The 17,060-nt window shown below is 38.3% G+C and overlaps 1 protein-coding gene across 1 annotated transcript; it reads right to left on the bottom strand.

Annotated features, from left to right (window-relative positions):
* Window positions 1-12,683: 12,683 nt before the first annotated feature.
* On the bottom strand, window positions 12,684-14,704 carry LOC130099236 (zona pellucida sperm-binding protein 4-like). The gene is made up of 8 exons (XM_056264841.1): window positions 14,185-14,704; window positions 13,918-14,105; window positions 13,749-13,846; window positions 13,520-13,677; window positions 13,241-13,433; window positions 13,024-13,171; window positions 12,881-12,953; window positions 12,684-12,788 (listed from the first exon to the last, which is right to left on the bottom strand). The coding sequence occupies exons 1-8, from the start codon at window positions 14,690-14,692 to the stop codon at window positions 12,712-12,714; spliced, it is 1,443 nt and encodes a 480-aa protein (XP_056120816.1). The 5' UTR covers window positions 14,693-14,704; the 3' UTR covers window positions 12,684-12,711.
* Between the last annotated feature and the right edge of the window lie 2,356 nt (window positions 14,705-17,060).

Genomic DNA, 17,060 nt, shown 5'->3' with positions numbered 1-17,060 from the left:
GTTGTTGCTTCTATACACTGGAAGCTTCTATCACCAAGACAAATTCATTGCGTATAAACATAGTACTTGGCAATAATTCATAATCATCCTGATTTTGAAGGCTACTGTTTTATTGCAATTTCATACTATTATGGTGTCATTTGCTTAATCTCGTGACCTTTAAATTATTATAAATAATGTTTACCCTCTCGGTAAAAAAAAGAAAAAGTCAACATTTAAAAATGAATTGATCAGCATGATATACAGCACCTCGTTGTACTTATGATCAGGTTTTATAAGAGAATGGCGACCTCTAGTGGACCTCACCTTTTTTTTTTTTTTTTTTTTACAATCGCTAGGACACATTTCCCAGTAGCACCTCATTGCAGTACACGAGATCCAGGGGGCGGAGTTGGATCCAGATCCAGATACTTTCAAAACTCTTCACTCAGTTCTCCGTATATCAACTTTCAGCTCGGCTCAGCAGTAAATTTCACATCCAAACCGCGCTAAAACTACCAAAACACTTCATGCAGGTCTCTAATCAAGTCATTCTTCCCTAACACTAACAAAAGTTGTCACCCAAACACCCTTTTCACCCATAAAACACTTACAGGAAAAAATAAAAAATAACAGGTCAAACAGGAAACATTAGGCCTACACATTTTTTTTCTTTCGCAAGATGTCTTTACAAAACAAGAATGACAGAATTCACTGCATGGTCCATGTTTACATTACAGTAGCCTCACCTGTGTAGGATTTCAGCTACATCTAATTGTTTTGATAGTGTTTATTTTTTTAGATTTGTAATAGGCTATATTTTAATATAGAAATGTAGCAAATTGCTGTCTTATTCAGTTTTGTATTGCTGGGTTTTGAATTTAAAGTCCCCATGAATTCAAAATTGACCATACTTACTTTGTTTGCCTAAATTGATCGTTTTGTGGTGAACAATTCATGCATGTAAGTCAATCCACACAAAAACAATTTTTGGCTTCATAATCTTTAATCAAAATCTGAAATTTCCCCTCCCCTCTGCGTTGGAGGACCTTCCCTGATGATGTAGGTTTGACGGTTTGGGTGTCTGCTTAACATCCGTAATCACGCCCCTCCAACTGACAGTAGTCAGGCTGAATGAAAACACCTACTTTTCTAGATCCAATCAGGTGCTAGTTGGGAAAAAAGCCACGCCCACTATTTTGCCTCATTTAGTATTCCGTTTCTCTCGGAAATACGTCACAACACTGGAGAAAAGTCGTTTGCAACTTCCGGTTCACGGGGACTTTAGTGTAACAGTTAGGGTGTATTGATTCACACCAGGAAAGTCCGATAGTTCACTTGCTTTGGTCCGGACCAAATAACATTTTTTTTTTTTTTTTTGGTACGGTTTGCTTTCACACTGCTCTTTTTGCAAGTGAACCAAAATTTGTAAACAAACACACGTGTGCTAAGGTCGTCCATTCATTGGACAAGGATTCTCAAGTAGGGAAATCAGGAAGTGCAAAAAAGGCTTAACGTAAATTAACGCAGCATCATCCTTGTATTGTAACTATCGTTACATTATATGAACTGCAAATGCTTTTTTTTTTTTTTGCATCTATGTGCGATTAGACTAAAGAGAACGCTCTGTATGTGAAATGTCCTGATGCACACACTCATTCATTCATTTCCATTCCAATGATGCACACACAACGCGCAGAAAGACATATGCAACATATGTAATGTATAGGCTACAACAGATCACTTTCCCATAACGCAACTCCGACTACGGAAGCCTGTTAACTCAAAGGCGCAGTGCTTTCTTGCATTTGGGTCGGTTCATGTTCACAAACGAACCGTACCAGAGTTCGTTTGGAACCGTACCGAGACCACCTCTTCAGCTGGGTCTCTGTTCGGTTGTTTGGTCCGCACCCGAGTTCGATTGCTGTATTCACACCTGCCCAAGGGGGGAAACGAAGGGGGGAATTCACACCTGCCCAAGGGGGGAAACGAACTAGAGTTCGATTCAATCGAACCAAACAAGGCAGGTGTGAATACACCCTTAAAAAAAGTATGTAAACATTTGCAATTTGGCCTGCAGGTAGATGTTTGTCTGAGTGAGAAAGGAATTCATGTAATTTGAAAGATGTAATTTAGTAATTTGATTGAATTTTGTGCTGAAGCAATGGAAAATGATCCTCAGTTTAGCTCACTGATGTTGTGCTCACTGTGTGAAGAAGAGTTTTGAAAAGATGACCTAAATATTGAGAAATGGGACCTAGTGATTGTATAAAAAAAACTGTAATGGAGCCCTTTCTAATATTTCCGTATATCTAATCTACAGTAGATACAAACACTATAATCAGCTCAACCACAGAGGAGAAGCATGTGGGTTCATCTAGCAAGCCTTTGAGCTGTTATAAACCTTGCAGTCCTTGTAGCCCCTAAACATATTGCAGGATCCCAGGGGCCTGTACCATGATGGTAGTTGAACAAACTCAGGGTTACAGAATTAGTTTTGAGTTGACAAAACCAAACCAATCCAACCAGGCTTTGTTGGTACCATGATGCTGATCATCAACTTTCTCTGTCAAGAAGCAGCGCGATTCACTTCTCTCTTCTGCAGAATATTACGAGATTAAAAAATATTAATAATTTAAACAAATTTACACAGCAAGAAGAAAATAGCTGTCTATGAAAGAGGACAACTAAAGAAAAGTATTGCTTTATCAGTGCAAGTAAAAGTTGTGTAGTTAGTTTATACAGTTGATAAGGGTATAGAGAGAATTGACCATTTAAACTCACATGTAGTCATTTTATAGCTCTATCTATTGATTCTAAAGCGTATTTATATTACCGTTATTTATTTATTCATTTAAACTGTGCGTAATAATAAATAATAAACAAAATTTTTACATGTGTGATCGATTAAAGGTCTATAATATCTAAATAATACAAAATTATTATTCTAAATAAGCATTACTAAAAGCCTTTAAAAAACATTTGCTATGACCCTTAATTTGAAGTAGAAACAGGTGGAGTGATCCTTTGCTCACAGCTGATTGGTCCAAGTTCGGTTTGCAACCTCTTACCTGGAACATAACCTTCCCCGGACCAGGTTAGCCGTGTAAAAATACAATATTGCCAAAGCTTGGAATACATATATAATAATAATAAAAACATAAAAATAATAGAATAATAAAACAATTTAACTTTTAAATAAACAGTGTAACAAATTAGAACATGAACATTTGATACCACAGTGTTTTAACATACACACCCACACATACATTACTGAGGGTCACTGTGGTGGACAGTAGGGAAACACAGACACAATACACACATTACACACACATTTACCTGCTGTCTCTCAGGCTGTGGCACATCCACAGATATCTGGCAGCCAGTGCTGCTGTCTGTCCCTCTCCTAATATGATCTTTATCTGTTCTATTTCAGTCATTTATTAAGTTAGTGAATTTGTTGAAGTAGAGGTCGCTGATTGGAATGTATTTGTGTAAAGGAGGAAGAGCGTCTCTGTCTCGATCTCTCCTGTCCTACAGTGGACACACACCCTTTGCTCTCAGGGTAACCAGCTCTTTCTGTGTCTGCCGGTCTTGATGGCTAGACTGTGTTCACTCAGCCTATACTTGCTCAGGATCCGTCTCTGCTTTGTGTCTCTCACACTCTGGAGATATTCTTCCAATTCATAATTTAATGTCAGAGTTCGATAGAAATGTAATTTACTTTGTGTTTTAGTTTCCTGATCCCAATGTTCCAGATATGTATTTTTAGACTGTTTGATCATTTGGTTTATTTTGATGTTTGTGTGAGAAGCAGTGCTGGTCTGAGACTGGTTAGTGTTAGTTAGTCAGGTTAGTAGCCTAGTCTCAGAACCAGCAGCCTGAGGGGACTTTTTTCGGGGTTCAGTTCTTGGGTTTGTAGTGCTTTAAAATGTAGCGATTCTGGACTTGATTTTAGTTGCATCCAGAATTTGAGGGATCTTTTTTGCATATTAATAATCTATGGGAATTGGTCTAATTCTGCCCTACATGCATTATTAGGTGTTTTCCTTTGTAGTTTTAGAATCATTTTGCAGAATTCTGTGTGTAGGGCTTCTGTTGGATGTCTGTCCCATCTAGTGTAGCTCTGGACCCCAAACCTCACTTTCATACAGCGCGATGGGCTGAATTACACTATCAAAGATTTTACACCAATCGTTCAATGTTTTGGAATTTTTCTTAATAGAGTATAGAGCACTTCGAGCTTTATCTTTGAGAGCATTCACTACCTTACTGAAACTCCCCGATGCAGTGATGACCAGGCTGAGGTAAGTGTGTGTGCGTGTGTGTGTGTGTGTGTGTGTGTGTGTGTGTGTGTGTTGACCAGGCCGAGGTAAGTGTGTGTGCGTGTGTGTGTGTGTGTGATGATGACCAGGCCGAGGTAAGTGTACTGCATCGTGTGCTCTAGGGCGGTGCTGCCTACACTGAACTGAAGTCTGTGTTCCTGACATCTGGGCTTTTTCTGAAAGACCATATTGTTGGTCTGAGGTTTACTGCCAGGGCCCAGTTCTGGCAGTAGTTCTCCAGCAGGTCCAGGTGCTGCTGTAGTCCCTGTCGTCACCAGGTCGTCTGCATACAGCAAGAGCTTAATGTTTTTGTCTTGTAGAGTGAGTCCAGGGCCTGTGGACTGTTCCAACTGCACCGCTAATTCATTAAAGTAAATGTTGAACCGCGTTGGACTCAGGCTACAGCCCGGCCACACTCCTCTTTTCTGGGTGAAGAATTCTGTATGTTTGTTGCCAATTCGTATTGCACATTTGTTGTTCGAATACATTGATTTTATAGTGTCATAAACGTTACCCCCTACCACTTTGTAAAAGTTTGTAATATAATCCATTGTGCCAAATAGAATCAAATGATTTTTTTAAATCGACAAAGCATGCAAATATTTTTCTGTTTTTGGTCTGTTTTACGTGTTTATTGATTTAGGGTGTGTAGGGTGTAAATGTGGTCGGTAGTTCTGTGATTTGGAAGGAAGCAATCTGGGGCTCAGGACATTGTTAAAGATTACTGCTCACACAAATACCTATGAAATTATTAGGGTCCAATTTATTTCCACTCTTATGAATTGGGGTAATAAGTCCTTGGCTCGAGATGTCAGGAAAACAGCCTGAACTAAGTACAATTTTGAATAATTTGAGTACCGCCGTCTGCAGCTCAGGTGTGCTGTGTTTCAGCATTTCACCTAGAATGCTGTCAGGACCACAAGATTTCTTACATTTTTGGCTTTCAAGTTTGTTTTATCAATTCTTCATGTGTAATTGGGAAGTCAAGTGGATTTTGATTATTTTTATTTTTATTGTGTAAGACTGGAAAAACTGGAAGATAGCGCAATTCTCTGAGAGAACAAAGCAAATGAACATTTGAATGTCTCCCTCGTGCACTATCGAGACCAAGTCATCTTAATCTACATTTCTCCCCCTCGTCCCCCATGTGAAGATCACCCAAACTCACACAAGAATCTAAACGGTTTAATGTGAATGATTATCATCGAGTATTATACATGTTTAGTATCATTTGAAATGTCTCAGAGCGACTGGTACAAATGTCTCATTTCCAAATAAGTTTTTAAGAGTTTAGAAATAATTCACACACATAGGAGGGTGTGTCTTCCAGGTATTGCCCCCTGCTCTCAGAGGGTGTTAATTCAAGGCAAATTCCCACTGCTTGCAAATGGTTTCTGCCCCCAGTAAGTCTGGGAGGGTGATTACGGCGAATTTCCACTGTGAACTCATGTTTACATATGAAATGAGGTCTGTCTATATGAAATGCAGCTAGAGATCAGGGCCTTTTCTGTACTTCAGATGAGCCCGTGAGGCTGAGAGAGGCCGAGTCTCTCAGCTTCATGCATTCCTTTAATGTCGGGTTTGTCTTCTCTTTATTCCAGAACATTTGATGTTTTGTATCGAGTATCTTTGAACTGATTATACATTTACCTGACATAATGAATTGTTACATTTTGATTATTCTAACTGACTTTGACATTATTTCATTAGAGTTAAAAGGAATTTTCAAACATTCGCTTATATTTGGTGATGCACAGATATCATTAAAAACCTTTTCATTTATGGAGTCAGATGAAATAACGAGAGAATATGAGAAATGTATTGCATTTAATCAAAAATACATGAGAAAAGACAGTAACACACAGAGACCTTTACCCGCGGATCGGATGCCGGACTTTGGGCCGATCGAGCCAGGCTTTACAATTGTCTCTTCATAAGTTCGTAGATTTTGTTTGATCAGATTATAATTGTCATTGAGTTGTTTTGGCGGGATTTCTTTATATAAGTTTTCAAAATGCTGTCCAAATTTCTCCATCTTGTATTGGTATAGGTCTTGTTGTGCTCAGATTATTCCACATATCCCAGAACTGATTTTGTTTATTGAATCTTCTAATTCTTGTATACATTTGGTCAGATGGTGTTGCTTTTTCACTCTAATTGTGTCTTTGTATATTTTTAGTTTAGAAAAGTATTCAGTTCTTATGTCAGTGTTGTTTGGTTCTTTATGTTTCAAGTTGATCATTTTCTAAGTTGTTTTCTTAATGTTTTGAGTCTGTCACGGGTCTATGAAGGATGACTCAAAATGCAGAACGAGTGTTAACAGGTTTGATAAACAGTAGACAGATGACAGGATGTGGTGGGAGAGGTGAACAGTCCAGACAAAAGGCAGGGATGAGACACAATGACAGCCGTAGTAACTAGCCGAGCAGCACTTGTAACTAGCAAGATGACTGGAAGCTGGAGGTAATGGCAGAGCAGAATGAGACCTGAGAATACTAGCAGTAGCCAGACAGGAACTTCCAAGTACTCCTGCAAGGCACTCAGGGATCTCAGGCACAGCACCAGGCTTCCTCCAAAACAGACAAGGAACAGGTGAACACTCACGTAAACGAGGACTGAAACAAGGGAGCAGAGAACACGAGGAACAGGTGACAACACTCAGACAAACGAGGACTCAACTAGACAAGAGGGCGTGGTACAGGGAAACAAGGAGGCAGGAACAGAGGAGCACATGGCCAACACAAACAAAACCATATGTTCAAGCACAACACAAACATAGAGACATGAAACAAAGACAACACAGACAAAGCTGCCAGGGCAGAACCCTGACAGTCACCATTTTTCCTCTTTTGGAATGTAGTTCGTAAGCTTAGAATTATAAGGTTCTATCTCCACTTTTGGTCGAAATTGAGTTTTTGACATAATCTGATCCATTAGGTGTTTATTAATTTTTGTAAAAAAAAAATTTTGTTAGTAGTTATTAATAAAATAAAAAGGATCCATCTCACAAAACATAAACCGAGTTGGGATTATATATATATATATATATATAATCTGTTTTTCTTTCTCTCTCTTTCTAACTTTTCTTTCTTTCTAACCTATCTATCTTTCAATCTAACTAATCTTTCTTTCTGTCTTTCTAAATTTTCTTTCTTTCTTTTTTAAATTTCTTTCTTTCTTTTTTCTTTCTTTCTAACTAATCTTTCTTTCTTTCTAACTAATCATTCTTTCTTTCTTTTTTAAATTTCTATCTTTCTTTCTTTCTTTCTTTCTAATATTTCTTTCTTTTCTTTCTTTCTAATCTTTCTTTCTAACTAATCTTTCTTTCTTGTCTTTCTTTCTAACTAACTAATCTTTCTTTCTTTCTTTCTTTCTTTCTTTCTTTCTTTCTTTCTTTCTTTCTTTCTTTCTTTCTTTCTTTCTTTCCAACTAATCTTTCTTTCTTTCTTTCTTTCTTTCTTTCTTTCTTTCTTTCTTTCTTTCTTTCTTTCTTTCTTTCTATCTTTCTTTCTTTCTTTCTTTCTTTCTTTCTTTCTTTCTTTCTTTCTTTCTTTCTTTCTTTTTTTCTTTCTAACCAATCTATCTTTCTTTCCTTTCTAACTAATCTTTCTTTTTTTCTTTTTTCTTTCTAACTTATTTTTCTTTTCTTTCTTTCTTTCTTTCTTTCTTTCTTTCTTTCTTTCTTTCTTTCTTTCTTTCTTTCTTTCTTTCTTTCTTTCTACCTAATCTTTCTTTCTTTCTAACCTATCTATCTTTCATTCTAACTAATCTTTCTTTCTGTCTTTCTAAATTTTCTTTCTTTCTTTTTTCTATCTATCTATCTATCTATCTATCTATCTATCTATCTATCTATCTATCTATCTATCTATCTATCTATCTATCTTTCTTTCTTTCTTTCTTTCTTTCTTTCTTTCTTTCTTTCTTTCTTTCTTTCTTTCTTTCTTTCTTTCTTTCTTTCTTTCTTTCTTTCTTTCTTTCTAACCTTTCTTTCTAACAGAACAGAACCTGATTCTGAAAAGTTCAGAACAGAACTTTTTTTCAGAACCAGAACAGGCCTTTTTGTTGATTTTTGTTCAACATAACTTTCATTATGTTACACAATATTGTATATGTTTTAATCTACTAAATTAACCGTTTTTAATGTATGTAAGATGCTTCCTAAATGTTTTTACAGTACAGAGGAGTGGGGTGTAGTATTGTGAAGAAAATATTTTTTGTTTAGCTGTAATTTTTCCATGTCCATATATTATATTATATACTACACGCTGTGTGCTTGTATTATAAATATACAAATTGATTAAAATCAATAATAAATCCAAATTTATTCTTTGAAATGTGGGGTTTTATTTGTAAAAGTGGAGATAGAACCTTATAATTCCAAACAGAATCAGAGCTCTCAGAATTATAAGGTTCTATCTCCATTTGGACCATCTTAAAAAATCCCATTTCCAAATGTGCCAGGATTTTGATATTCTATCCTCAAAGTACCAGTAGGGTGATGGTCTTGTTGAGCTATAATATTAGATTATACTACATATCAGTTTTGCCAGCTGGGATATAAAAACTTTGATGCTCAATATCTCAGAACTACCCTAAACGGAGATAGAACCTTATAATTCTAAGCTCAATGATGGTAGAGTAACTGAGTCGCACGATAACTACGTTATTGCAAAGGCTCGTGAATCATCACTACGATACACCCCTTATACGGCATTGGTCCTGGCTTTTGTTCACACAGCGCGCGTTCCGGGTCTGAACACGGCAATGTTACTAGGTCCCCAACCCGGCATCGATCCCGGCATCAATCCCGGGTCGTGTTTGCATTCACACAAGCCTATTTCACACAGAGATTCCGGAAAATACACGGATAAAGTGACCCGGGATTTGACCCGGGTTCGTTTGATTTTGCTTCATTCACACTGCCAGTGATTTGGCGGAATCAGAGAGCGCGTTCAGACACAACCCGTGTATGTTCCGGAAAGACGCGTGACGTTGGATGTGACGGGTCTCTACTTCAGTCCAGTTTGCAGACATTTTTTTTTGTTCTTTCTTGTATCGATGACGAACACAAACTTTCTTCTAGAGTAACTGAGTCGCACGATAACTACGCCATTGCAAAGGCTCGTGAATCATCACTACGACACACCCCTTATACGGCATTGGTTCTGGCTTTTGTTCACACAGCACGCGTTCCGGGTCTGAACACGGCAATGTTACTAGGTCCCCAACCCGGCAGGTGGGACGTTTGCCATAATATTTTTAAAACAATAATATCTTAGTTAAACCCTTAAGTAATATTGACAGACTATATATCATTTGAAAGCTTACAATCTCTAGTTTCCATATTTGGTTTCCACTGATTTTCAAAATAAATTACAGAGGAGCCATAATTTATCAATTTGCTACAAGAATATTTTCATACTCCTAAGGCGTGTTCAGACCTTTATTTTGAAATAGCAATGAACATGAAAAATCATGAAAAAATGGTAGAAACCTCAGTTTGTTTTCATGCAAAAAGTTCAAAAGATAGCATTCATTCAATTATTTTAGAAAAAAAGGTCTGACGTGGCCAGATGTGGCCTGAATCCAGACTGAAACTTTTCATAGATGTCGTTTTCTTGCAAGAAAGAGCCGAGTTGAGCGGACACAACTTTTTCTAATATTTTTGACATGAATGGAAGATTTGAGATGGGTCTGTAATTTGCTAGGTTATTTGGATCTAATTGTGGTTTCTTAATAAGAGGTTTTATAACTGCCAGCTTGAACGTTCTTGGAACATGACCTAAAGATTAAGATGAGTTAATAATATTGAGAAGAGGCTCTTCTACTAGGTAACACTTCTTTCAATAGTTTAGTTGGTATAGGATCTAATAAACATGTTGTTGTTTTAGATGAAGTGATAAGTTTATTTAACTCTTTTTGTTCTATGGTTGTAAAGCATTGTAATTGTTCTTGCGGGGTGATAATTGCGGCTGAATTATAAGGCGCGAGCAAAGATTGAGCGTTTACGATTGTGATTCTGATGCTTTCAATCAGTGAAGAAGTTCATGAAATCATTACTACTAAACTGTAACGAGGTATTTTGTTCAGACGACGTCTGTTTATTTGTTAGTCTAGCCACGGTATTAAATAAAAACCTTGGATTATTTCGGTTGTTTTCTATTAGTTTGCTGAGGTGCTCAGCCCTGGCCGTTTTAAGGGCCTTTTTATAACGTGACATACTGTCTTTCCACGCGATTCTAAAGACCTCTAAATTAGTTTTTTTCCATTTACGCTCTAAATTACGGGTTTCTCTCTTTAAAACATACGTAGTATTATTGTACCATGGTGCTATACTTTTTTCTCTGACCTTTTTTAATCTAATGGGTGCAACAATATCCAATGTTCTAGAGAGAATGGAGCTCATAGTGCTAGTTAATTCATCTAGTTCATCTGTTTGTTTGGGTTCAGGCAGCAGCTGAGTCAGATCAGATAAGCTATTTGAGAAATGATTCATGGTGGATGGAAGAATTGTTCTACCTGGTCGATAACATGGCGCAGCATGACATATTACAGCAGTACGTAATATGCAAGTTACCATGTGATGGTCCGTGACATCATCACTTTGTGGAATGATATCTATATTGGTTGGATCGGTTCCATATGATATAATTAAATCGAGTGTATGATTAAGACGATGAGTTGGGTCCGGTGAAGTTTTGCTTGACCCCGAAGGAGTTTATTAAATCTGTGAACGCAGCCCCTAACGCGTCATTTGAATTATCTACGTGTATGTTAAAATCTCCAACAATTAATGCTTTATCGACGTTGACCAATAGATCTGATAAAAAGTCTGCAAACTCTTTTAGGAAATCGGGGTGTAAGGCCCTGGAGGTCTATATATGGTAGCCAATGCTAGAGATAATAGGGATTTTTTTCTTACATCTAAGAGCGTAACATTTAGCACAAGTACTTCAAATGAATTAAACCTATGACGAGTTTTCTGAGTGACATTAAGGATATCTCTGTAGATTGTTGCAACACCGCCGTCACGACCGATCAGATGGGGCTCATGCTTATAACAGTATCCTGGCGGAGTAGACTCATTTAGACCGAAATAATCATTTGGTTTAAGCCAGGTTTCAGTAAGGCACAGAACATCGAAATTATTATCTGTGACCATTTCATTTACAATAACCGCCTTAGGTGTGAGCGATCTAATGTTTAGAAGACCTAGCTTTAGAAATTGTTTTTGTTCACTAATAGCGAGATTTTTTGTTTTAATAACAATTAGATTTTTTCTTGATCCCGCGGTAGATTTATTATTTGATCTCAGTAAACGAGAAATAGACAGTTTCTATGCAATGTTCTACACTAGTATTAATATCAATTAAATTGGTGCAGTAGAGACTGTGATTTGGATTTTTGGTTACTAGTCAAACGGTATTAGGAGAAACTTGGCTTTTTCAAAAATTCTAATCAATCGAACCAATTGTGGTTCAAGAAAGCAATACACTGGTTTTACGCAGCACATTTGAGCTTCCTCGAGAACCAGTGATGTTCATTCTTGTGTAATGCAGCACTTTTTGAGTATCCAAAAGAACCAATGAGGTTCATTCTCGTGTTACACAGCATGTGTGAGCTTTAACAAAAACCAGAGCTTCAGCAAAAACGAATAAGGTTCATTCTCATGTATTATGCAGCACATTTGAGCTTCAGCAAGAACCAGTGAGATTCATTCTAAGCCCCTTTCACACAGAGATTCCGGAAAATATACGGATAATGTATCCCGGGATCATTTGTTTTTGGTTCATTCACACTGCCAGTGATCTTCCGGAATTTGTGAGTGCGTTCACACATCCCAGCAAAGACACGTGACATCAGGATGTGACGTGTAATATCTCCACAGCGTCTAAGTTTGCTTATCTGCGATTTCTCTCAAGAAACAAAGCTCATGCTTTTTTTTTTTATTCTGATTCGACCATAAACTAGCATATTGCATACCGTTCCACTAAGCTGACGAATTATCTCAGCGTCATCACTACGACACACCCTTTACACCATTGGTCCTTGCTTTTGTTCACACAAGGCGCGTTCCGGGACTGATTCCTGCATCAATCCCAGGAAATGTTTGTGTTCACACAGAAGGCACTCTAGCAATTGTATGGCAATTTCCCAGGATCAACACTGTGTGAAAGGGGTTCTAGTGTTACGCAGCACATTTGAGCTTTGGCAAGAACCAATGAGAACAAATTGACAGGTGATCCACCTGCCTCCCATAGAGGTTTTTCCCCTAAGACAATGGAAGGGAGATTTGTAGAAGTTACAACTGTCCTCAACATACCAAGTAAAACAAGAACGTCATGTTGGTAGCGTTGCACAAAATGTGGTCAGACAAGGTTAAGGTTTAATATCATTTATTAAATACTCATAGAATCAGTCTCACTTCTCCACTAGAAACCACAGTTTGGCCAGAAGTGGTAGCGTTTAAACGAACGTCCCTTCCTAAAAAGTGCAAGAAAACAAACAATTTAACACTCCCACAACTTTTAAAACACAAGCTAAATTAAACAGTTTAAATAACAGGAAGCACTGACTTTGCCTGGAGCAACTTTGCTGACAAGAGCCAGAAGAGGGATGGCACACCTCTGTACTGCAATGGATGAAGACCTGAGACGAGAACCAAAGCTGGCATTAGGAACCAAGAGACAGTTGAAAACTGACACACTGGGTACTGTACCGTTTCCTGCAGAGGAGCCAGTGATGCTGGATCTACAAATGTGAACATCTTCACAACAAAGCGCTTGTAGTGGGTTGGGAACTGAAGCCCAGATGATCCAGCCACTGGAACCAATGTGGTCAGGTAACGATCATCTTGGTAAGGGCATCTGAAAGGCAAAGAGGCAGTCAGAAACACCTTACTGCACACTAGATGGATAAAGACTGGCCTTACTCACCCATCAACCAGAAGGTCCCACTGGGGTAGACTGAGTGGACTAGGGGTTGATGTCGCCCAGCAATGTCCCAGCATCAAGACAATGTTGGGGTCAGTCCTCTCCAAAATGTGCACCTCAACATACACAGGTTCCCGCAAGACTTTTGTGACCGGATAATCAGCATCACTGTAGTAGGACGTGTACACCTCATCCCCTGAGGAAGAATACAGTGTTTAACTTGAAACTGCTGAAAACTGGAGTTTAAGAAAGGCTTTAGGCATACTTGGGACAAACACTTACCTTCTGCACAGCCTTTGGTGACACATTGACCATTTGCCAGTCTAAGCTCCACTCTGAGGGGTCCAGGAGCAGCTACTGGTGGAGGTGGAGGAACAGTGTTGACCTCCACAACCAGAGCTTCCACAGAAGTACCAGAGTACCTACACTGGAAGAGAAGCCTGGACAACAAACAGTGAGCTTGTAGCATTTGTCCAGGATTAACATTTATGATAAAGCATGCATCACTTACTCAAAATGGCTGTCCCTTGTGATGGAACCAAGTGGTCCCATACCCACTTCATACGAGGAGGTCATTCTGTTTTCATACACCACATATCCACTGTCCTCCTGCAAATAGTAACCGTTGGCATCCAGTCCATTCCAAGCCTTGCAGAACAAAACCACAAGCAGCTACTCACCATCATGCTTGTGCCACATGCAGTGACAGGGAACTGATATATAGCAAAGAAAGGTGTGGATTCCACAGGACTGCAAGCTGGATCATTTCCACCCAGGAGACGGACTGAATCCAGGCTCAATCGAGGCAGCGTAACATCTCTAGCCACCACTACCACAAACTGACCATCTCTTATACACTGGACAGTCACTGAAACAAGGTACAAGAGCAAGTTATTGCTGAAGATCAGTTTAACATGAACACCTTTACATTGACTCAACACTCTTACCTGCCTTCCCATAGTAACACTGCTGTCCGTTAAAGCAGCAGTTGATAGCTGCACACTCAGCACCACTGATACCAGGTGGTCCACATTGGATCTGCTCATAATCAGCGACAGTACATTTGTCAAGGGGCTCTGCCTGTGCCACTGGCTGCTTAGGCTGAAACTGCTGAGGAAACTGTTGACTACCTTGCTGTTGAACTGACTGAGGAAACGGTTGACTAGCTTGTTGAACTAGCTGAGGAAACCGTTGACTAGCTTGCTGTTGAACTGACTGAGGAAACTGCTGAGGAAACTGTTGACTAGCTTGCTGTTGAACTGACTGAGGAAACTGCGGAGAAAACTGTTGACTAGCTTGCTGTTGAACTGGTTGTTGAAACCGCTGGTCAGTTTGCTGGAACATCAGAGTTTGAGGATTCTGAGGAAGATTACTCCACTTTGGAACAGCATGACAGAAAGCACCGAACCAAACACAAAGTGCCAGACACTGAACAGCATACCAACTTCCTGCCATTGTTCAACAGCTAGTCACACTGTTGAGATGCTGCCCTTTGGTCTTTTTTGTAGTCTACAGATTTTGCCAAATTAATGATAATCCCTCCCTCTTCGTTAACAGTCATGATTCTCCAGACTTGTATGAGTGGGAGTTTATGCAACTGGGTGATTCCATTGTTTCATAAAAATAAAGTTATTCCTTGTTCTTTTCCACCCTTATTAAACATACATAAAATCCCATATTAGTGGATTTCGCTCTGGAGGTGGTCAAGTCAAGTCAAATATATTTATATAGCGCTTTTCACAATACAGATTGTATCAAAGCTGATTCACAGTATCAATCAAAACAACTTAACAGTGTTTGTTTATTACTGGAAAAAGACATCCAAGTTTGGTAGAGCTGATCAATGGTATGGTGGGTCATTTAATTTGAATATCCCCAACTAAGCAAGCCAAAGGCAACAGTGGCAAGGAAACGAAAAACTCCATCAAGTGACCTGATGGTGTCCTAAAACTCCATCAGATGACCCAATGGAGAGAAAAAAACCTTGGGAGAACCCAGGCTCAGTCGGGGCCAGTTCTTCTCTGGCGTTTATGAAGTAGAGGCCGAATGTACAGTAACTGTAAGATCAAAAATGTATATGAATGCCTGGCTAAATAGATGCTTCTTTAGTTTAGTTTTAAACTGGGAGAACGAGTTTGAGCAACGAACAATACCAGGAAGGCTATTCCAGAGCTTCGGAGCTAAATGTGAAAATGCTCTCCCTCCTTTGGTGGATTTTGATATCCTAGGAATGACCAGAAGCCTCGAATTGAGTGATCTTAAAGAGCGCGATGGATTATAGGGCGATAGAAGATCCGTTAAATAGACTGGAGATAAACCATTTAGAGCTTTATAAGTCAAGAGCAATACCTTGTAATTAATACGGAACTTTATAGGTAACCAATGAAGTGATGATAGAATCGGTGTTATATGATCATATTTTCTTGATCTAGTAAGAACTCTAGCGGCTGCATTTTGGACTAACTGTAGCTTGTTTATTGAAGCTTAGCAATGTTTCTAAGGTGGAAAAAGGCTGTTTTTGTAACATATGAAATATGCTTTTCAAAAGACAGGTTGCAGTCTAATGTAACACCCAGGTCTTTTACTGTAGCGGATAAAGTAACAGGGCATCCTAATATGTTAAAGTCGTGCTGTAAAAGGTTTTGTGGACGGTGTTTAGAACCGATAAGTATTACCTCTGTCTTGTCTGGATTTAATAAAAGAAAATTACGCGTCATCCAATCTTTTATATCTATAACACAATCTGTCAATTTGGATACTTTAGCATATTCATCTGGCCGTGATGAAATATATATTTGAGTGTCATCGGCATAACAATGGAAACTAATTCCATGTTTCCTTAGAATATTACCAAGTGGCAGCATATATATTGAGAATAATAAAGGGCCTAACACAGATCCCTGCGGCACTCCATAGTTTGCCGAAGTTATGATCGATTTTTCTCCATTTAAGTAGACGAAATGGTAGCGGTCAGATAAGTATATGACCTGAACCAGCTTAATGCTTGTCCTTGAACACCAGTGTAATTTTGTAGTCGATCTAAGAGTATTGTGTGATCTATAGTATCGAACGCAGCACTAAGATCAAGTAAAACTAGTACTGAGATACAGCCTTGGTCCGAAGCTAAAAGTAAATCATTTGTGATTCTAACAAGCGCAGTTTCAGTGCTATGATGTGGCCTGAATCCAGACTGAAACTTTTCATAGATGTCGTTTTCTTGCAAGAAAGAGCCGAGTTGAGCGGACACAACTTTTTCTAATATTTTTGACATGAATGGAAGATTTGAGATGGGTCTGTAATTTGCCAGGTTATTTGGATCTAGAATGTTTTAAATATAAAGAAAAAAATAATAAATTTACCATTTAGTGATGTGGCAGCGAGCTATAACGCACATGCGTGTTCTTTGTATGTTTATTAGTGGTTGAATTCATATAAAAATCTGCCAAACTTCCCATACTACTTCTGAATAGGATGTCTACTTCATAAATTGTATGAAAATTGTGGAAATAATGGTTCAGATCACTCAAAACACATATGGAAATAGAGGCGCCCTTATATGGGCAGTAATGGAGTCTGGTTGTGACCTCTAGTGAAAAAGTTTGGTACTGCGCCCAAACAAAATCTTACTGAAAGCTCATCAACCTAAACTTTTAAACACAACTTGTTCAGATTTTTGGCTTAGATTTTTCTGCAGTTTTAGAGTAGCCCAGGTTTTGAAAATATATATTTTATATAAAATATGAATAATTAATTTTTTTACATTGTACATTTTCATAAACTCAAACTTCTATAACTTTTTTCTGTTTCACTTTCTTAATTTATT

This window comes from Rhinichthys klamathensis, unplaced genomic scaffold (assembly GCF_029890125.1).
Source record: "Rhinichthys klamathensis goyatoka isolate OS25496 unplaced genomic scaffold, OSU_Roscu_1.1 h1tg000225l_1, whole genome shotgun sequence".
In the NCBI taxonomy this organism is placed as follows: Eukaryota; Metazoa; Chordata; class Actinopteri; order Cypriniformes; family Leuciscidae; genus Rhinichthys; species Rhinichthys klamathensis.
Note: the sequence above shows the minus strand (reverse complement) of the source record. Positions and strands in the feature narration are given on the sequence as shown.